This window comes from Bombina bombina, chromosome 1, assembly GCF_027579735.1.
Source record: "Bombina bombina isolate aBomBom1 chromosome 1, aBomBom1.pri, whole genome shotgun sequence".
Classification (NCBI taxonomy): Eukaryota; Metazoa; Chordata; class Amphibia; order Anura; family Bombinatoridae; genus Bombina; species Bombina bombina.
In genome coordinates this window covers 3,212,222-3,235,631 of record NC_069499.1, presented here as the reverse complement: position 1 = coordinate 3,235,631, position 23,410 = coordinate 3,212,222, and the positions used below count along the sequence as shown (strand labels likewise).

The 23,410-nt window shown below is 43.5% G+C and overlaps 1 protein-coding gene across 1 annotated transcript in view; it reads right to left on the bottom strand.

Annotated features, from left to right (window-relative positions):
• FAM161B (FAM161 centrosomal protein B) overlaps positions 1-23,410 on the bottom strand; it is a 377,946-nt gene that overhangs the window by 332,538 nt on the left and 21,998 nt on the right. Inside the window, exon 2 of the mRNA XM_053697065.1 lies at positions 22,397-22,884. Within this exon, the coding sequence (XP_053553040.1) occupies positions 22,397-22,884 (488 nt within the window). The remainder of the gene's footprint in view (positions 1-22,396; positions 22,885-23,410) is intronic.

The following is a 23,410-nucleotide window of genomic DNA, read 5'->3' as shown; positions in this document are numbered from 1 at the left end:
AGTCTGCAGAGGCTTAGATACAAGGTAATCACAGAGGTATAAAGTATATTAATATAACTGAGATAAGGAGCAGTCTGCAGAGGGATAGATACAAGGTAATCACAGAGGTAAAAAGTATATTAATATAACTGAGATAAGGAGCAGTCTGCAGAGGGTTAGATACATGGTAATCACAGAGGTAAAAAGTATATTAGTATAACTGAGATAAGGGACAGCCTGCAGATGCTTAAATACAAGGTAATCACATAGGTAAAACATATTAATATAACTGAGATAAGGGGCAGTCTGCAGAGGCTTAGATACAAGGTAATCACAGAGGTATAAAGTATATTAATATAACTGAGATAAGGGGCAGTCTGCAGAGGCTTAGATACAAGGTAATCACAAAGGTGAAACAGTAACGTTTTTGTTTAATTGCTGTTTCACCTTTATTAAAGTGTTTTCCAAGCTTGCTTGTCTCATTACTAGTCTGTTAAACATGTCTGACATAGAGGAAACTCCTTGTTCAATATGTTTGGAAGCCATGGTGGAACCCCCTCTTAGAATGTGTACCAAATGTACTGATATTTCTATAAAGACCATATTATGGCGCTTAAAGATTTATCTCCAGGGGATTCTCTGACTGAAAAGAGGGAGATTATGCCATATAGCTCTCCCCATGTGTCAGAACCTATAACTCCCGCTCAAGTGACGCCAAGTACATCTAGCGCGTCTAATTCTTTTACCTTACAGGACATGGCGCCAGTTATGAATGCTACCCTCACAGAGGTATTTTCCAAACTGCCAGGGTTACAAGGAAAGGAAGGGCGTGACCTTTTCCTCCAGTAATATCAGAAATGATCTCCTTCAGACCAGGCCCGAATAGGGTCTGTCCCTTGAAGGGGATGTTAAGAAGCTTAGACTTTGAAGTAACGTCTGCTGACCAGGACTTAAGCCATAGCGCCCTACGCGCCAAAATGGCAAAACCTGAATTCTTAGACGTTAGCTTGGCTAAATGAAAAATGGCGTCAGAAATAAAGGAGTTAGCTAACTTAAGAGCTTTAATCCTGTCTAGAATATCGTCTAGCGGGGTCTCTACCTGTAGAGCCTCCTCAAGAGACTCAAACCAAAAAGCCGCTTCAGCAGTAACTGGGGCAATGCATGCAAGAGGCTGGAGAATAAAACCTTGATGTATAAAAAATTTCTTAAGGAGACCCTCCAATTTTTTATCCATAGGATCTAGGAAAGCACAACTGTCCTCGACGGGGATAGTTGTACGCTTAGCTAGGGTGGAGACTGCTCCCTCCACCTTAGGAACCGTCTGCCACGAGTCCCGTATGGCGGCATCTATGGGAAAAATCTTTTTGAAAGCAGGAGGGGGAGAGAACGGCACACCTGGTCTATCCCATTCCTTAGTAATAATTTCCGAAAACCTCTTAGGGACTGGAAAAACATCAGTGTAAACAGGCACTGCATAGTATTTATCCATTTTACACAATTTCTCTGGAACCACAATGGGGTCACAGTCATCCAGAGTCGCTAAAACCTCCCTAAGCAATAAGCGGAGGTGTTCAAGCTTAAATTTAAACGCTGTCATTTGAATCAGACTGAAGCAACGCCTTCCCTGAGTCTGAAATGTCACCCACAGATAGAAGATCACCTGCCTCGGCTTCTGAGCATTGTGAGGGTATATCGGACACAGGCATTAAAGCGTCAGAAAGCTCTGTATTAGTTCTAGCCCCAGAGCTGTCTCACTTTCCTTGTAACCCTGGCAGTTTGGACAATACCTCTGTAAGGGTAGCATTCATAACTGCCGCCATGTCCTGTAAGGTAAAAGAATTAGACGCGCTAGATGTACTTGGCGTCACTTGAGCGGGAGTTATAGGTTCTGACACATGGGAAGAGCTAGATGGCATAATCTCCCTCTTTTCAGTCAGAGAATCCCCTGGAGATAAATCTTTAAGCGCCATAATATGGTCTTTATAGTTTATAGAAATATCAGTACATTTGGTACACATTCTAAGAGGGGGTTCCACAATGGCTTCCAAACATATTGAACAAGGAGTTTCCGCTATGTCAGACATGTTTAACAGACTAGTAATGAGACAAGCAAGCTTGGAAAACACTTTAATAAAGGTGAAACAGTAATTAAACAAAACGTTACTGTGCCTTTAAGAGAAAAAAACTAGCACTTAAACTGCAAAACAGTGTAAAAATACAGTAAAGTCTTCGAAATTTTTACAGTGTGTGTAAGGGACTAAAGCAACATTGCACCCACTTGCAAATGGATGATTAACCCCTTAGGCCCCAAACCGGATTTAAAAACGTTAAAAAACGTTAAAAATCAATTGAGCACCTTGCCAGAGGAAACCTCTAGGGAAGCTGGATGTCTCAGTCTAAATTAAAACTGCGCATTTAGAGCGCTAAAATAGGCCCCTCCCACCATGTACTGGATGCCAGAGGGGCCTTAAGAAAATACTCCTAGGAGTATCTGATTAGCCATGTGGAAAACTAGGCCCCAAATAAAGAGTTATCTCCCTCAGAGAAAAAACGTCCTATTTTTGAATTCATGTAAACGTTTAACTGTCACTAAGTAATAAGAGTATTAACACGAGTATTACCCTGTTTTGTAAGCATGATCCCAGTCGCTGTTAAATCACTGCATCAGGCTTACCTCAAATACACAAGGCTCTGTCAGCATTTTCTAGAACTTATTTCATCTCTCTAGAAATAAAAATACTGAACATACCTCAAAGCAGGTAATCTGCAGACCGTTCCCCCAACTGAAGTTTTCCCATATTCTTCAGTTATGTGTGAGAACAGCAATGGATCTTAGTTACAAACCGCTAAGATCATCAAATCTCCAGGCAGAATTCTTCTTCTAATTTCTGCCTGAGAGTAAAACAGTACAACGCCGGTACCGTTTAAAAATAACAAACTTTTGATTGAAGGTAAAACTACACTAAGTCACCACATATCTCTTGATACTTCCTTTCTTGTCGAGAGTTGGAAGAGAATGACTGGGAGTGGCAGTTAGGGGAGGAGCTATATAGACAGCTCTGCTGTGGGTGTCCTCTTGCAACTTCCTGTTGGGAAGGAGAATATCCCACAAGTAATGGATGAACCCGTGGACTGGATACACCTTAACAAGAGAAAGTATATTAATATAACTGAGATAAGGGGCAGTCTAAAGAGGCTTAGATACAAGGTAATCACAGAGGTAAAAAAGGGAAATTTATTCTTACCTGATAAATTTGTTTCTTTTACGACACGATGAGTACACGGATTTCATCCTTACTTATGGGATATCGCCTCCTGGTCAGCAGGAGGAGGCAAAGAGCACCACAGCAGAGCTGTATATATAGCTCCTCCCTTCCCTCCCAACCCAGTCATTCGACCGAAGTTAGGAAGAGAAAGGAAAAGCCAAGGTGCAGAGGTGACTGAAGTTTAACAAAAATAAAGACCTGTCTCATAAAAACAGGGTGGGCCGTGGACTCATCATATCGTAAAAGAAACAAATTTATCAGGCAAGAATAAATTTCCCTTTTCTTTTTCAAGATTTCATCCTTACTTGTGGGATACAATACCAAAGCTATAGTACACGGATGAAACGGGAGGGACAAGACAGGGAACCTAAATGGAAGGCACCACTCCTTGAAGAACCCAAAAACAGCCTCAGACGAGGCAAAAGTATCGAAATTGTAAAATTTGGAAAAAGTGTGAAGAGACGACCAAGTTGCAGTTTTGCAAATCTGTTTGACAGAAGCATCATTTTTGAATGCCCTTGAGGAAGCTACAGCCCTAGTGGAATGAGCCATAATTCATTCCGGAGGCTGCTGTCCAGCAGTCTCATATGCAAAACAGATGATACTCTTCAGTCAAAAAGAAAGAGAGGTAGTCGTAGCTTTCTGACCCCTACGTTTCCCTGAAAAAACAAACAAAGAAGACGATTGACGAAAATCCTAAAATTAAAACAGCAGAAATGTCGTAATAAATAAAAAGGACCTTACTGCTTCACAAACTGACGGACAGACATTAGTAACTTTTCTGTGCAAAGGTAAAATATATTAATATGCACAGTTGGTCGCCTGCCAATCAGGATTTAGGCAGGGCGAAATGTAACCTATCAGCGAAAAAAAAAAAACCATCGTGGGTACTGAAGAAAGGTGTTACAGTCCTTATTTTAAACAGTAAATAGGTACGTCTCTGAACAGAAAGAAACCTAGTCTATTTCAGGAACAGGTATTAATTAAAACGAACAGAGACTGAAAAACCCCCTTTAGTGCCTTTTTCTTTTTATTAAACTACTCAACAGTTCATGTTTAAGGTATTATCCCAATCTGAAATGGATTGCTCTGAGACACAGGGAACAGATAAAAACTTTATTGTTGCTTTTCCATAGTATATAAGCAACCAAACGTATGGAACAGTTGTCCCCTCAGGGAGTTCCTAACGATAAAGGCACTGCTATCTGGGACTGATCAGAATCAGCTAAACCAGCAACAAAATATTGTAAACACCACAGGCTGGTGACGTCTCTATGACTAACATGATAGAGAAAGCGTCCCATGCACCAAGAGAGTCTCCGGACGGCGCGAAAACATCTCAGCTGTATGTTGTTTAAAACACAGCTGAGGAGGCATCCGGCGTTTCGATGGAGATAACAAATGGCGAGCGCTCAATGGCAGGTAATGAGACTCCGCCCATCGTGGGCGTAGACAAACCGGAACCGACGAGAAGCAATAAACGAGCAAATGGCGCACACACAATGGCACGTATCGAAGTTCCGCCCATCGTGGGCGTATCGATCTCAAGCACCCATGCGTCTTACAATGTATTAAACAAAAACGAAGCCGCTGGGAAAGTTAGTTCACACGGTAGAAAACTGAAATAAAACGTAACATCCTGTGAAAAACACAAAGCAACATAAAACTCCCTGTCGGCTTTACTTCAAACATAAGCCGTAGCGAGCAGGAAAAGGGACATGTCTCAGTTTCATTTTTAACCCCGTATCCTTGTCGGTTTTGCGAAAACAGGATAACTTCTACTCCCAAATCTTAATCATTACAAAATAAACATTGGGAGCATGAAACAAATACAATTCTACCATACATATAAACACCCTGCCTGCCGGCTTCCTTTCAGGATAGAAACCGTAAGACGCAGGGATACGCAACATGTCAAATATAACACCCTCACAACAGTCCTACATAACACCAAAGAGCGAGATAGGATAACCCCCCTGCCGGCTGTTATACAAGGTAGAAGCCGCTGGGGTTTATACAGAGTGAAGAGACGACATGTTGCCTCTGAATATAGAGCTGCCCTTGAAAAAACTAACCCCCATTTCAAGGGTAAATTTTCAAATATAAAGTGCCATGTACCCAATGATCATGGTCCCCAGCTTGTTGCTTTTTCTCTGAGCCACCAGGGGGGTTTCTTTTTCCAGAAAATAAAGCTTAGCACTTAACTTTAGAAGACTGCCCGGCAGTAAGGCATCTCACCCGGCAGTAAGGCATCTCACCCGGCAGTAAGGCATCTCACCCGGCAGTAAGGCATCTCACCCGGCAGCAAGGCATCTCACCCGGCAGTAAGGCATCTCACCCGGCAGCAAGGCATCTCACCCGGCAGCAAGGCATCTCACCCGGCAGCAAGGCATCTCACCCGGCAGCAAGGCATCTCACCCGGCAGCAAGGCATCTCACCCGGCAGTAAGGCATCTCACCCGGCAGCAAGGCATCTCACCCGGCAGCAAGGCATCTCACCCGGCAGTAAGGCATCTCACCCGGCAGTAAGGCATCTCACCCGGCAGCAAGGCATCTCACCCGGCAGCAAGGCATCTCACCCGGCAGCAAGGCATCTCACCCGGCAGCAAGGCATCTCACCCGGCAGTAAGGCATCTCACCCGGCAGTAAGGCATCTCACCCGGCAGTAAGGCATCTCACCCGGCAGCAAGGCATCTCACCCGGCAGTAAGGCATCTCACCCGGCAGCAAGGCATCTCACCCGGCTTGTGAAGTTCTCTTCTCCCTGTGGAAACAAAAAGTACTGAGCATTTTCTCCCTACAAACAGGGCAGCATACAATCTATGGGAGGCGCAGTGAGAATTATGTCCCACAAGTTCCCATTGCTTTAAAGCCACCAAATGCTCTACTGTAGAGACTGATCTGGTCTAGGCTACACCCAGAACAAAGCAGCACTCTCTGGCACTACTTAAAGGGAAATTTATTCTTACCTGATAAATTTGTTTATTTTACGATACGATGAGACCACGAATTTCATCCTTACTTGTGGGATATCGCCTCCTGGTCAGCAGGAGGAGGCAAAGAGCACCACAGCAGAGCTGTATATATAGCTCCTCCCTTCCCTCCCAACCCAGTCATTCGACCGAAGTTAGGAAGAGAAAGGAAAAGCCAAGGAGCAGAGGTGACTGAAGTTTAACAAAAATAAAGACCTGTCTCATAAAAACAGGGTGGGCCGTGGACTCATCGTATCGTAAAAGAAACAAATTTATTAGGTAAGAATAAATTTCCCTTTTCTTTTACAAGATACGATGAATCCATGGATTTCATCCTTACTTGTGGGATACAATACCAAAGCTATAGGACACGGATGAAATGGGAGGGACAAGACAGGGAACCTAAACGGAAGGCACCACTGCTCGAAGAACTTTCCTCCCAAAAACAGCCTCGGACGACGCAAAAGTAACAAATTTTTAAAATTTTTAAAAAGTGTGAAGAGAAGACCAAGTCGCAGCTTTGAAAATCGGTTCCACAGAAGCATCATGTCTAAATGCCCAAGAGGAAGCCACAGCCCTAGTCGAATGAGCCTTAATACGTTCAGGAGGCTGCTGTCCAGCAGTCTCATATGCAAAACAAATGATACTCTTCAGCCAAAAGGAAAAAGAGGGAGCCGTAGCTTTCTGGCCCCTACGCTTCCCAGAGAAACAAATGAACAGGGAAGAAGATTGACAAAACTCCTTAGTCGCCTGTAAGTAAAACTTCAAGGCACGAACCACGTCCAAATTATGTAACAGTCTCTCCTTCAAAGAAGAAGGGTTAGGACACAAGGAAGGAACAACACTTTCCTGATTAATATTTTTATTAGAAACCACCTTAGGAAGAAAACCAGGTTTGGTACGCAACACTACCTTATCTGCATGGAAAATAAGATAAGGAGAATCACATTGTAATGCCGAAAGCTCAGAAACTCTGCGAGCAGAAGAAATAACAACCAAAAATAAAACCTTCCAAGATAACAACTTAATATCTATGGAATGCATAGGCTCAAACGGAACCCCTTGAAGAACATTAAGAACTAAATTCAAACTCCAAGGAGGAGCAATTGGTCTAAACACATGCCTGATTCTAGTCAGAGCCTAGAAAACATCAGCCAGACATTTGTGTAGCAAAATAGATAGAGCAGAAATCTGTCCCTTTAAGGAACTTACTGACAACCTTTTCTCCAAACCTTCTTGGAGAAAAGATAAAATCCTAGGAATCCTAATCTTACTCCATGAGTAGCCCTTGGATTAGCACCAATAAAGATATTTACGCCATATCTTATGGTAAATCTTTCTAGTAACAGGCTTGCGGGCCTGGATCAAGGTATCAATGACCGAATCAGAGAACCCTCGCTTAGATAAAATCAAGCGTTCAATCTCCAAGCAGCCAGCTGCAGAGAAATTAGATTCGGATGATGGAAGGGTCCCTGAATGAGAAGGTCTTGCCTCAATGGAAGCTTCCACAGCGGCAGAGATGACATGTCCACCAGAACGGCATACCAAGTCCTGCGAGGCCATGCAGGAGCGATGAGAATCACCGAAGCCCTCTCTTGTTTGACTCGAGCAATCACCCGGGGAAGGAGAGCAAATGGAGGGAACACGTAAGCTAGGGTGAACGACCAAGGCACTGCCAAGGCATCTATCAGTTCGGCCTGAGGATCTCTGGACCTTGATCCGTATCTCGGGAGCTTGGCATTCTGGCGAGACGCCATGAGATCCATGAGATCCAGTTCCGGCCTGCCCCATCTGAGAATCAGGCTGGCAAATACTTCCGGGTGGAGTTCCCATTCCCCCGGATGAAATGGCTGACAGATAACAAGAGTGGGTCTCCGCCTACTGAATTATCCTGGTTACTTCTGCCATCGCTAAGGAACTCCTTGTTCCTCCCTGATGATTGATGTAGGCCACAGTTGTGATGTTGTCTGACTGGAATCTGATGAATTTGGTCGAAGCCAGCTGAGGCCAAGCCAGAAGCGCATTGAATATTGCTCTCAACTCCAGAATGTTGATAGGAAGTAGAGACTCCAATCGAGTCCATACACCTTGAGCTTACAAGGAATTCCAGACTGCTCCCCATTCTATCAGACTGGCATCTGTTGTCACAATCTCCCATGTGGGCCTGCGGAAGCAAGTCCCCTGGGACAGATGATCCAGCGACAACCACCACAGAAGAGAGTCCCTTGTCTCCTGATCTAGATATATTCGAGGAGACAAATTTGCATAATCTCCATTCCACTGTCTGAGCATGTCCAGTTGTAGAGGTCTGAGATGAAAACGTGCAAATGGAATGATGTCCATTGCTGCCACCATTAAGCCAATTACCTCCATGCACTGAGCCACTGACGGCCGAGGATTGGCCTGAAGGGATCGGCATGTGTTCAGAATTTTTAACTTTCTGACTTCCGTCAGAAAGATCTTCATGTCTAGAGAGTAGATTAAAGTTCCCTGGAAAGGAACCCTTTTCTGTGGAACTAGTGAACTTTTCTCGAGATTCACCTTCCACCCATGAGTCCTTAGAAAGGACAGAACAATGTCGGTATGGTACTTTGCTAGCTGATAAGACGACGCCTTGATCAGAATATCGTCCAGATAAGGCGCCACAGCAATGCCCCTGGTCTTAGAACCACCAGCAGAGATCCCAGAATCTTTGTGAAAATTCTGGGTGCCGTGGCTAGACCAAAAGGAAGGGCCACAAATTGAAAATGTTTGTCCAGGAAGGCAAACCTTAGGAACTTGTGATGATCCCTGTGTATAGGGATATGAAGATATGCATCCTTTAGATCCAGGGTAGTTATATATTGACCCTCCTGGATCAATGGAAGAATGGTCCGAATAGTTTCCATCTTGAAGGATGGAACTCTGAGAAACTTTTTAAGACTTTTGAGATCGAAAATGGGTCGAAACGTTCCCTCTTTTTTGGGAACTACAAAGAGATTTGAGTAAAACCCCTGTCCCTGTTCCTGAATTGGAACAGGACATATTACTCCCATGAGGGATAGATCTCTTACACAGCGTAAGAAGGACTCTCTTTTTATCTGGTCGACAGATAATCGTGAAAGAAGAAACCTTCCTCTGGGGAAGGAATTTTTGAACTCCAATTGATACCCTTGAGACACAATTTCTAGTGTCCAGGGATCCTGAACGTCTCTTATCCAAGCTTGGACAAATAAAGAAAGTCTGCCCCCTACTAGATCCGGTCCCGGATCAGGGTCCGCCCCTTCATGCTGTCTTGGTAGCAGCGGCAGGCTTCTTGGGCTGTTTACCCTTGTTCCAAGCCTGGTTTAGTCTCCATGTGGACTTGGCTTGAGAATAGGTCCCCTCCTGTTTATTGGAAGTGGAAGGAGGGATTCCCTTGAAATTTTGAAAGGAACGAAAATTACTCTGTCGTCCCCTTTGCTTAGATGTCTTATCTTGAGGGAGTAGGTGACCCTTACCTCCCGTAATGTCAGAAATTATCTCTTTCAAATCAGGCCCGAATAGGGGCTTTCCTTTGAAAGGAATAGCCAAGAGCTTGGCTTTTGAGGACACGTCCGCAGACCAAGATTTTAACCATAAAGCTCTTCGTGCCAAGATGGAAAATCTTGAATTCTTAGCCGCCAACTTGGTGATCTGAAAGGCAGCATCCGTAATAAAAGAATTAGCCAGTTTAAGGGCCTTAATTCTATCCTGAATTTCCTCCAAAGAGGTCTCAGTCCTGAGAGACTCCTCTAGGGCATCAAACCAAAAAGCAGCCACAGTCGTGACTGTTACGATGCAGGCCGTCGGTTGCAATAGAAACCCTTGATGAACATATAGCTTTTTGAGAAGACCCTCCAACTTCTTATCCATGGGGTCTTTGAAAGCACAACTGTCCTCGATAGGGATAGTTGTACGCTTAGCCAGGGTAGAGATAGCTCCCTCCACCTTAGGGACCGTCTGCCAAGAGTCCCGAACGGTGTCAGCTATAGGGTACATCTTTTTAAAAATAGGAGAAGGGGAGAACGGGATACCCGGTCTTTCCCATTCCCTAGCAATAATTTCCGGAATTCTCTTAGGAACCGGAAAAACGTCAGAATAAGAAGGGACCTCCAAATATCTGTCCATCTTACTCAATTTCTCTAGCGGAACTACAATAGAATCACAGTCGTCCAGAGTTACAGACGGAGGTGTTCAAGTTTAAATCTGAAGGACATCATCTGTCTGGGGTAAGGCACTTCCTGAATCAGACAGTTCCCCCTCAGACAAAGCCTCCATACCCCCCAAATCAGAGCCCTGGGAGGGTACATCGGAGATCGCCATCAAAGCATCAGAAGTCACAGGGACCATATGGGCCTCTTTCCTACTGCGTTTGCCTTGCAGCACTGGCAACTTAAATAAAACTTCTGTAAGAGTGGATGACATAACTGCAGCCATATCCTGCAGAGTAAATGAGGCAGACGCCGCCGAAGTGCACGGCGTCGCCTGAGCGGGCGTTAAAGGCTGTGACGCTTGGGGAGAAAGTTGCGGTATACCCTGAATCTCATCAGGTTGAGAACATTCTTTAGACATATCTTTATTAAAGAAAATCTGCTCTTTACACTGTGAGGCCCTCTCAGTACATGAGGGACAAAGCGTAACGGGAGGTTCCACAATGGCATCTAAACACATAGGACAGGTATTTTGTTCTAGATCATCCATGATAACAGAAATACAAAACTAGCTTGGTCAAGTAGCAGAAAAAAAAATATATATCTATATGGCTAGAAATCCTAACAGATAATCAGCCCCAATATATACATACAAAATGTGCACTGTTTCTTTAAAAGCAAACTATTACTTAAAATCCCGTAAGTAGAAATATGGTTGTAAGTGATATCCCACACTCCGAGCAAGAGGACACTGTCCTAACAGAAAACACAGAATAAATAATCAGTCACCTCGCCGCAGCTCTGCTGCGGCTCCTACCTGCCTCCACTGACCAAGACTATCCTCACTGAACCGGCGTGCCTAAGATCGCTTGTGCGATTAGTAGGAACAAGCGAACTTAGGAGCCATAATGGAAGCCGGAACACTATCAGAAAACAACTGCGCTTAAGCGTGCAAATACAATGCCACACCCTTCGTGGGCGGCAAAACCCGGGAAAAAATTAAACGCCTAATACAGGCCAAAAACACCATAGTCCATTAGGAACTAATCTCCTACCAACTCCGGCACTCTCCCAGCGTCAGCCCTCTCCATGAATTCATCAATACAATTAAAAAGAGAATTGCCCGTATATACATATACAATGCATACCAATATAATATCCCAGCGCTTCTAGGCTAATTTTAGTCATGCCAGAGTGTCTGGATAAAATAAGCACTATGTCGGTTCTCATTCCTTTCTCTTACATTAATGAGAATCTGCATACTGGCGAAGTTAAAGCACAGTCAGTTCTGAGATATGCTGCAGAGCCCCAGAAATAAAAGACTGCACTTACCTCCATGCTGAGGAACAGCATGATAATCTCAGTGTCAAGAGGTCCACTCTTCCTACTGAGGTCCTGTGAAGATAGAAGGGTCTTAGTTAAAATTCTCTAAGACCATCACAGAATAGCAGCACAAGTATGGGAGGCGCAGAGGGGCTAAGACCCCCCCAGTTCCCATAGCCGTAAGGCTATAAATCTAGAGGCTACTCTGTAGTAAAATAGTACACACAGTATATAACTAACACAAGTACACACACACAGTATATAACTAACACAAGTACATACACACAGTATATAACTAACACAAGTATACACACACACAGTATATAACTAACACACGTACATACACAGTATATACCTAACACAAGTACATACATACACACACAGTATATAACTAACACAAGTACACACACACACAGAGTATATAACTAACCAACACAAGTACATACACACAGTATATAACCAACACAAGTACACAAACACAGTATATAACTAACACACGTACATACACAGTATATACCTAACACAAGTACATACATACACACACAGTATATAACTAACACAAGCACACACAGTATATAACTAACACACACACACACACAGTATATAACTAACACAAACACACACAGTATATAACTAACACACACACAGTATATAACTAACACAAACACACACAGTATATAACTAACACACACACAGTATATAACTAACACAAGTACACACACAGTATATAACTAACACAAGTACACACACACACAGTATATAACTAACACAAGTACATACATACACAGTATATAACTAACACAAGTACATACATACACAGTATATAACTAACACAAGCACACACAATATATAACTAACACACACCCACACAGTATATAACTAACACACACACACACACAGTATATAACTAACACACACACACAGTATATAACTAACACAAACACACACAGTATATAACTAACACAAGTAAAACATAATTTATGCTTACCTGATAAATGTATTTCTCTTGTAGTGTATCCAGTCCACGGATCATCCATTACTTGTGGGATATTCTCCTTCCCAACAGGAAGTTGCAAGAGGATCACCCACAGCAGAGCTGCTATATAGCTCCTCCCCTAACTGCCATATCCAGTCATTCGACCGAAACAAGACGAGAAAGGAGAAACCATAGGGTGCAGTGGTGACTGAAGTTTAATTAAAATTTAGACCTGCCTTAAAAGGACAGGGCGGGCCGTGGACTGGATACACTACAAGAGAAATAAATTTATCAGGTAAGCATAAATTATGTTTTCTCTTGTTAGGTGTATCCAGTCCACGGATCATCCATTACTTGTGGGATACCAATACCAAAGCTTAAGTACACGGATGATGGGAGGGACAAGGCAGGAACTTAAAATGAAGGAACCACTGCCTGTAGAACCTTTCTCCCAAAAACAGCCTCCGAAGAAGCAAAAGTATCGAATTTGTAAAATTTTGAAAAGGTATGAAGCGAAGACCAAGTCGCAGCCTTGCAAATCTGTTCAACAGAGGCCTCATTTTTAAAGGCCCAGGTGGAAGCCACAGCTCTAGTAGAATGAGCTGTAATCCTTTCAGGGGGCTGCTGTCCAGCAGTCTCATATGCTAAACGGATTATACTCCAAAGCCAAAAAGAAAGAGAGGTTGCCGAGGCCTTTTGACCTCTCCTCTGTCCAGAGTAAATAACAAACAGGTGAGATGTTTGGCGAAAATCTTTAGTAGCCTGCAAGTAAAACTTCAATGCACGGACTATGTCTAGATTATGCAAAAGACGTTCCTTCTTTGAAGAAGGATTAGGGCATAATGATGGAACAACAATCTCTTGATTGATATTCTTGTTAGAAACCACCTTAGGTAAAAACCCAGGTTTTGTACGCAGAACTACTTTATCTGAATGAAAGATCAGATAAGGAGAATCACAATGTAAGGCAGATAACTCCGAGACTCTTCGAGCCGAGGAAAGAGCCATCAGAAAAAGAACTTTCTATGATTGAAGTTTGATATCAATAGAATGAAGGGGTTCAAACGGAACCCCTTGAAGAACTTTAAGAACCAAGTTTAAGCTCCATGGGGGAGCAACGGGTTTAAACACAGGCTTAATTCTAACTAAAGCCTGACAAAATGCCTGAACGTCTGGAACTTCTGCCAGACGCTTGTGTAAAAGAATAGACAGAGCAGAAATCTGTCCCTTTAAAGAACTAGCTGATAGTCCTTTGTCCAAACCCTCTTGGAGGAAGGACAATATCCTAGGAATCCTAACCCTACTCCATGAGTAATTCTTGGATTCACACCAATGAAGATATTTACGCCAAATCTTGTGGTAAATTTTCCTGGTGACAGGCTTTCGTGCCTGTATTAAGGTATCAATTACTGACTCGGAGAAGCCACGCTTTGATAGGATCAAGCTTCAATCTCCATGCAGTCAGTCTCAGAGAAAGTAGATTCGGATGATTGAAAGGACCTTGTATTAGAAGGTCTTGTCTCAGAGGCAGAGTCCATGGTGGAAAGGATGACATGTCCACTAGGTCTGCATACCAGGTCCTGCGTGGCCACGCAGGCGCTATCAATATCACAGATGCTCTCTCCTGTTTGATTTTGGCAATCAGACTAGGGAGCAGAGGAAACGGTGGAAACACATAGGCCAGGTTGAAGAACCAAGGCGCTGCTAGAGCATCTATCAGTGCCGCTTCTGGGTCCCTGGACCTGGATCCGTAACAAGGAAGCTTGGCGTTCTGGCGAGACGCCATGAGATCCAGTTCTGGTTTGCCCCAACGGAGAACCAATTGAGCAAACACCTCCGGATGGAATTCCCACTCCCCCGGATGAAAAGTCTGACGACTTAGAAAATCCGCCCCCCAGTTCTCTACCCCTGGGATATGGATCACTGATAGGTGGCAAGAGTGAGTCTCTGCCCAGCGAATTATCTTGGAGACTTCTGACATCGCTAGGGAACTCCTGGTCCCCCCTTGATGGATGATGTAAGCCACAGTCGTGATGTTGTCCGACTGAAATCTGATGAACCTCAGTGTTGCTAACTGAGGCCAAGCTAGAAGAGCATTGAATATTGCTCTTAACTCCAGAATATTTATTGGGAGGAATTTCTCCTCCTGAGTCCATGAACCCTGAGCCTTCAGGGAGTTCCAGACTGCCCCCCAACCTAGAAGGCTGGCGTCTGTTGTTACAATGGTCCAATCTGGCCTGCGAAAGGTCATACCTTTGGACAGATGGACCGGAGATAACCACCAGAGAAGAGAATCTCTGGTTTCCTGATCCAGATTTAGTAGAGGGGACAAATCTGTGTAATCCCCATTCCACTGACTGAGCATGCATAATTGCAGCGGTTTGAGATGCAGGCGCGCAAATGGCACTATGTCCATCACCGCTACCATTAAGCCGATTACTTCCATGCACTGAGCCACCGTGGGGCGCGGAATGGAGTGAAGAACACGGCAAGCATTTAGAAGTTTTGATAACCTGGACTCCGTCAGGTAAATTTTCATTTCTATAGAATCTATCAGAGTCCCTAGGAAGGAAACCCTTGTGAGAGAAGATAGATAACTCTTTTCTTCGTTCACTTTCCACCCATGCGACCTCAGAAATGCCAGAACTATCTCTGTATGAGACTTGGCAATTTGAAAGCTTGACGCCTGTATCAGGATGTCGTCTAGGTAAGGAGCCTCACGGTCTTAGAACCGCCAGAAGTGAGCCCAGAACCTTTGTAAAAATTCTTGGGGCTGTAGCCAACCCGAATGGAAGAGCTACAAACTGGTAATGCCTGTCTAGAAAGGCAAACCTCAGGAACCGATGATGATTCTTGTGGATCGGAATGTGAAGGTAGGCATCCTTTAAGTCCACTGTGGTCATGTACTGACCCTCTTGGATCATGGGTAAAATGGTTCGAATAGTTTCCATCTTGAATGATGGAACTCTGAGGAATTTGTTTAGGATTTTTAGATCCAAAATTGGTCTGAAAGTTCCCTCTTTTTTGGGAACCACAAACAGATTTGAATAAAACCCCTGTCCTTGTTCCGTCCGCGGAACTGGATGGATCACTCCCATTACAAGGAGGTCTTGCACGCAGCTTAGGAATGCCTCTTTCTTTATCTGGTTTGCAGATAATCTTGAAAGGTGAAATCTCCCTTGTGGGGGAGAAGCTTTGAAGTCCAGATGATATCCCTGAGATATGATCTCCAACGCCCAGGGATCCTGAACATCTCTTGCCCACGCCTGGGCGAAGAGAGAGAGTCTGCCCCCTACTAGAGCTGTTGTCGGATAGGGGGCCGCTCCTTCATGCTGTCTTGGAGGCAGCAGCAGGCTTTCTGGCCTGCTTGCCCTTGTTCCAGGACTGGGTAGGTTTCCAGGCCTGCTTAGATTGAGGAAAAGTTCCCTCTTGTTTTGAAGTAGAGGGAGCTGATCCTGCACCTGCCTTGAAATTTCGAAAGGCACAAAAATTAGACTGTTTGGCCCTTGATTTGGCCCTGTCCTGAGGAAGGGTATGACCCTTACCTCCAGTAATGTCAGCAATAATTTCTTTCAAACCAGGCCCGAATAAGGTCTGCCCCTTGAAAGGAATGTTAAGTAATTTAGACTTTGAAGTCAGATCAGCTGACCAGGATTTAAGCCATAGCGCCCTACGTGCCTGGATGGCGAATCCGGAATTCTTAGCCGTTAGTTTAGTCAAATGAACAATGGCATCAGAAACAAATGAGTTAGCTAGTTTAAGTGTTCTAAGCTTGTAAATAATTTCAGTCAATGGAGCTGTATGGATGGCCTCTTCCAGGGCCTCAAACCAGAATGCCGCCGCAACAGTGACAGGCGCAATGCATGCAAGGGGCTGTAAAATAAAACCTTGTTGAATAAACATTTTCTTAAGGTAACCCTCTAATTTTTTATCCATTGGATCTGAAAAAGCACAACTGTCCTCAACCGGGATAGTGGTACGCTTTGCTAAAGTAGAAACTGCTCCCTCCACCTTAGGGACTGTCTGCCATAAGTCCCGTGTAGTGGCATCTATTGGAAACATTTTTCTAAATATAGGAGGTGGGGAAAAAGGCACACCGGGTCTATCCCACTCCTTACTAATAATTTCTGTAAGCCTTTTAGGTATTGGAAAAACATCAGTACTCACCGGCACTGCATAGTACTTATCCAGCCTACACAATTTCTCTGGCACTGCAAATGTGTCACAGTCATTCAGAGCAGCTAATACCTCCCCAAGAAACACACAGAGGTTCTCAAGCTTAAATTTAAAATTAGAAATCTCTGAATCAGGTCTCCCCGATTCAGAGACGTCACCCACAGACTGAAGCTCTCCGTCCTCAGGTTCTGCATATTGTGACGCAGTATCAGACATGGCTCTTACAGCATCTACGCGCTCTGTATCTCGTCTAACCCCAGAGCTATTGCGCTTGCCTCTCAATTCAGGCAATCTGGCTAATACCTGTGACAGGGTATTATTCATGATTGCAGCCATGTCCTGCAAAGTAATCGCTATGGGCATCCCTGATGTACTTGGCGCCATATTAGCGTGCGTCCCTCGAGCGGGAGGCGAAGGGTCCGACACGTGGGGAGAGTTAGTCGGCATAACTTCCCCCTCGACAGACCCCTCTGGTGACAATTCTTTTATAGATAAAGACTGATCTTTACTGTTTAAGGTGAAATCAATACATTTAGTACACATTCTCCTATGGGGCTCCACAATGGCTTTTAAACATAATGAACAAGTAGTTTCCTCTGTGTCAGACATGTTTGTACAGACTAGCAATGAGACTAGCAAGCTTGGAAAACACTTTAAACTAAGTTAACAAGCAATATAAAAAAATGTTACTGTGCCTTTAAGAGAAACAAATTTTGGCAAAATTTGAAATAACTGAAAAAAGGCAGTTACACTAACAAAATTTTTACAGTGTATGTAACAAGTTAGCAGAGCATTGCACCCACTTGCAAATGGATGATTAACCCCTTAATACAAAAAACAGATTAACAAAACGAAAAATATGTTTTTTAAACAGTCATAACAACTGCCACAGCTCCTACTTTTGAAGCCTTTTGAGCCCATCAGAGATGTCCTATAGCATGCAGGGGACTGCTGAGGGAAGCTGAATGTCACAGTTTGTAATTCTAACTGCACCAACTGTAACTTTTATACTATAACAGTGGAAAGCCTCTGTTTCTAGGCAAAAATAAAGCCAGCCATGTGGAAAAAACTAGGCCCCAATGAGTTTTATCACCAAAGCATATATAAAAATGATTAACATGCCAGCAAACGTTTTATATTACACTTTTATAAGAGTATGTATCTCTGTTAATAAGCCTAATACCAGTCGCTATTAAATCACTGCATTTAGGCTTAACTTACATTAATCCGGTATCAGCAGCATTTTTCTAGCAATTTCCATCCCTAGAAATATGTTTACTGCACATACCTTATTGCAGGAAAACCTGCACGCCATTCCCTCTCTGAAGTTACCTCACTCCTCAGAATATGTGAGAACGGCAATGGATCTTAGTTACTTCTGCTAAGATCATAGAAATCACAGGCAGATTCTTCTTCTAATGCTGCCTTTGATAAAACAGTACACTCCGGTACCATTTAAAAATAAACTTTTGATTGAAGTTAAGAAACTAACTATAATACACCACTCTCCTCTTACTACGTCCATCTTTGTTGAGAGTTGCAAGAGAATGACTGGATATGGCAGTTAGGGGAGGAGCTATATAGCAGCTCTGCTGTGGGTGATCCTCTTGCAACTTCCTGTTGGGAAGGAGAATATCCCACAAGTAATGGATGATCCGTGGACTGGATACACTTAACAAGAGAAATACATACACACAGTATATAGCTAACACAAGTACATACATACACACACAGTATATAACTAACACAAGTACATACACACACACAGTATATAACTAACACAAGCACACACAATATATAACTAACACACACACACACACAGTATATAACTAACAAGTACATACACACACACAGTATATAACTAACACAAGTACATACATACACACACAGTATATAAATACACACACAGTATATAACTAACACAAGTACATGCATACACACACAGTATATAACTAACACAAGTACATACATACACACACAGTATATAACTAACACACACACACACACAGTATATAACTAACACACACACACACACAGTATATAACTAACAAGTACATACATACACACACAGTATATAACTAACACACACACACACACAGTATATAACTAACACACACACACACACAGTATATAACTAACACACACACACACACAGTATATAACTAACAAGTACATACACACACACACAGTATATAACTAACACAAGTACATACATACACACACAGTATATAACTAACACACACACACACACAGTATATAACTAACACACACACACACACAGTATATAACTAACAAGTACATACACACACACAGTATATAACTAACACACACACACACAGTATATAACTAACACAAGTACATACACACACACAGTATATAACTAACACAAGCACACACAATATATAACTAACACACACACACAGTATATAACTAACAAGTACATACACATACACAGTATATAACTAACACAAGTACATACATACACACACAGTATATAACTAACACAAGTACATACATACACACACAGTATATAACTAACACAAGTACATGCATACACACACAGTATATAACTAACACAAGTACATACATACACACACAGTATATAACTAACACACACACACACACAGTATATAACTAACACACACACACACACAGTATATAACTAACAAGTACATACACACACACAGTATATAACTAACACAAGTACATACATACACACACAGTATATAACTAACACACACACACACACAGTATATAACTAACACACACAGTATATAACTAACAAGTACATACACACACACACAGTATATAACTAACACAAGTACATACATACACACACAGTATATAACTAACACACACACACACACAGTATATAACTAACACACACACACACACACAGTATATAACTAACAAGTACATACACACACACAGTATATAACTAACACACACACACACACACAGTATATAACTAACACAAGCACACACACAGTATATAACTAACACACACACACAGTATATAACTAACACAAACACACACAGTATATAACTGTGACAGACCCTGTGGCCAGAACTAAAAGAATTGACCTTGTGTAGCTTTGAGAAGCTGTTTTCTAAAAGACAGGTTTGCTGGCCTCAGCTATTGTGTGCTGTAATTAAAGTTAGTGATAAACATTCCATTGTTCAATCACATCTAGAGAGCAGACGCCTCAGTGATAAGAAAATCCAAGTGTGTGTCTTGTGTTTAAGTTGTTATCAGCTTGAGCAAGGTATTCTATTGTATCATGTCAAAAGGCGTGTTCCCTCCATCTAATGTACAACATTCTTTCAACCCCCCATCTGGGGTCAGACCTGCATATATACTGGGCATATGAGCCTTAATAAAATACATTCTGTTTTAAACCTGAAATGTGGAGCCTGGTCTCATGTTGAGGGGGAAACTGATTGGGGTTGTGAATTGCTGATTCCCTATGCAGGACATTGTTCATCTCGTATTAACCCTTGGTACACTGTTAGTACCGTAACAATTGGTGGCAAGCGACGGAATGAACCTTATCGCCCAGAAGAGCAACTACACAAGCCAGTAACCTCAGGAAGAGGGGGATTATTACAATACTGACTAAGATGGAAAGAGTACCAGGGACAGAAGGAACCAATGGGCCCAGCATATCAGACAGAACCCCTGAAGAAGCAAGCTTTGATCGGGCGGTTAAAATAAGACTGGCATATTATGGCCCCAACCAATCTGCCGAAATTATCGACCGGGTCATAGCAGCTGTGGAAGCCAACCTACTTCGCCAAAGCGGCGCTGCAGCAAACCCAGTGGAAAAGGGAAAAGTAAATTTTGCAGCTTTTAAAAACTTCCTGGAAACAGAAGGAGAGATTGATGGGTACCTTGCGGATTTTGAGAGGCAATGTGCACTACACAAGGTACCCGCAGAGGACTGGGTCACGATATTATCCGGAAAATTATCCGGCCGGGCCAGTGAGGCTTTTCGGGCCATTCCAGATGAGGAAGTCGGGGATTATAATACTGTGAAAGAGGCTCTGCTCTCCAGGTATGCGGTTACACCGGAGGCGGTTCAGAGACACTGTTAAATTAGCTGGAGATTCCTACCTTGAGTGGGCATGTAAGGTGCACCGCACAGCGGCTCACTGGATAGCGGGGTGCCAAGCCGTATCTGGGGAAGAGGTGCTGCAGCTATTCCTGTTGGAACATTGCTTTGACAAGTTATCAGCAGGAGTTAGAGAGTGGGTTCGGGACCGTAAACCGTCCACCCTGCATGAAGCTGCTCGCCTGGCAGATGAGTATACGGATGCCCGCAAACTGGACACTGCTACCACTAAGCCCTCTGCTAGAGTGGAGTACAGACCCCCAGTCACCCCAGCAGCTGCCAGTTACCCACCCCCCGGCGCACCGCTATACCACACGGCCTCTGGCCACGAACTACCCTCAGAGAGCCCGGTTCAATTCGCGGGGCTACTCACAACCTATTCGGTGCTTTGGATGTAAGCAACTAGGGCACAAAAGACCAGAGTGTCCCCTAAACGCAGCGAACCAAGCACAGTCCTGGAGAAGACCCGCCGGCGGAATCCCACGTAATCCTCAGCCTGCGGCCCGCTACATAGAGGCGCAAGAATGCTGGGGCAGCCTACATGAAGCAGACCCCGTGCAAGCTGCCCACCGGAATAACCGGCAACTGGTTAAAGTGAATGGGAAGGAGGTCAGTGATCTACGGGATACTGGTGCTACCATGACCTTGCTTCGAAAGAACTTGGTGTCTGAGAAACAGCACACTGGAGACACTGTGGCTGTGAGGGTAGCAGGGGGCACTGTGTTCCGCCTACCTGTTGCCAGGGTACATTTGGATTGGGGAGTGGGCGCTAGACCTGTGAATGTGGGGGTCAAAAAGGACTTACCTGCTGATGTTCTCCTTGGAAATAACTTGGCCCCCCTTGTTTCTGCCTATGCTCCAATGGGTCCCGCTGATGTTAACCCTGTGACTACCCGTGCTCAGATCCGTGCAGCAGAGACTGACCCCCCTGCTGCTAAGCCCCAGGACGCTGAGCTCAGTAAATCTCTATCCGCTATTGATACATGGAAGTCCCGAGAGAGAGAGAGAGCAGACGCCTCAGTGATAAGAAAATCCAAGTGTGTGTCTTGTGTTTAAGTTGTTATCAGCTTGAGCAAGGTATTCTATTGTATCATGTCAAAAGGCGTGTTCCCTCCATCTAATGTATAACAGTCTTTCAACCCCCCCATCTGGGGTCAGACCTGCATAAATAATGGGCATATGAGCCTTAATAAAATACATTCTGTTTTAAACCTGAAATGTGGAGCCTGGTCTCATGTTGAGGGGGAAACTGATTGGGGTTGTGAATTGCTGATTCCCTATGCAGGACATTGTTCATCTCGTATTAACCCTTGGTACACTGTTGGTACCGTAACAATAACTAACACAAACACACACAGTATATAACAAACACAAGCACATTTACAAAGCTTCAGGGAGATTAGAGATGCCATTCTATATAACACATATGGTGACAAATGTTACCTTTAAGCCGGTCACTGTACGTGGGATCCAGGACAGATTTGGGGATCGTCGGCTTCTTCTGGTTCTGTGGGGGTGCAGCCTTAGGTTTGAGGTCCTGTAGGGGTGCAGCTTCAGTAATCTCTTCTGTTAGTTTCACACGTTCCTTGGCGATAAAGCTAAAAGGCTTCTGCAGGGAGGATAGATATTGCATGCGTTTATTTATGTTGTCTTGTCGTCTAGTGTCCTGCTGCTCCATTAGCTCATTGTACAATGAAAGGAAAACATGAGCCGGCACCGGCTGGGCCCGGAACTGCCTCTGACATTCAGCTTCATCTCGTCTCTGAAGGTCCTGTAGATACGAATAAGAAGGCGAACTGGTATTGTCACCCTTCCGAGCATCTCGTAGGGTCATAAGGAATGGCTGAGGGACAGTTCCCAAAAACACATCATCTTGGTTTCCCATCTGGGAAGTTAATTTCTTTCTGTGGGACGCAGCAGCGTCCGAAGTCCTGAAAAGTCACACAATACGGGCATTATTTTACAGTTATTTGATAAAGACAATTAGGTACAGATATGTAGCAGGTTATACACGGTCATTATGTTAGTAAAACGTGTATTTTACTGTTGTTATCTGTACTATACCTTCTCATCTAGCACACACATTACTGCTAACCTCTACCCTACATGTATTATACCTTCTCATCTAGCACACACATTACTGCTAACCTCTATACTACATGTACTAGACCTTCTCATCTAGCACACACATTACTGCTAACCTCTACCCTACATGTACTATACCTTCTCATCTAGCACACACATTACTGCTAACCTCTACCCTACATGTACTATACCGTCTCATCTAGCACACACATTACTGCTAACCTCTATACTACATGTACTATACCTTCTCATCTAGCACACACATTACTGCTAACCTCTACACTACATGTATTATACCTTCTCATCTAGCACACACATTACTGCTAACCTCTACCCTACATGTACTATACCTTCTCATCTAGCACACACATT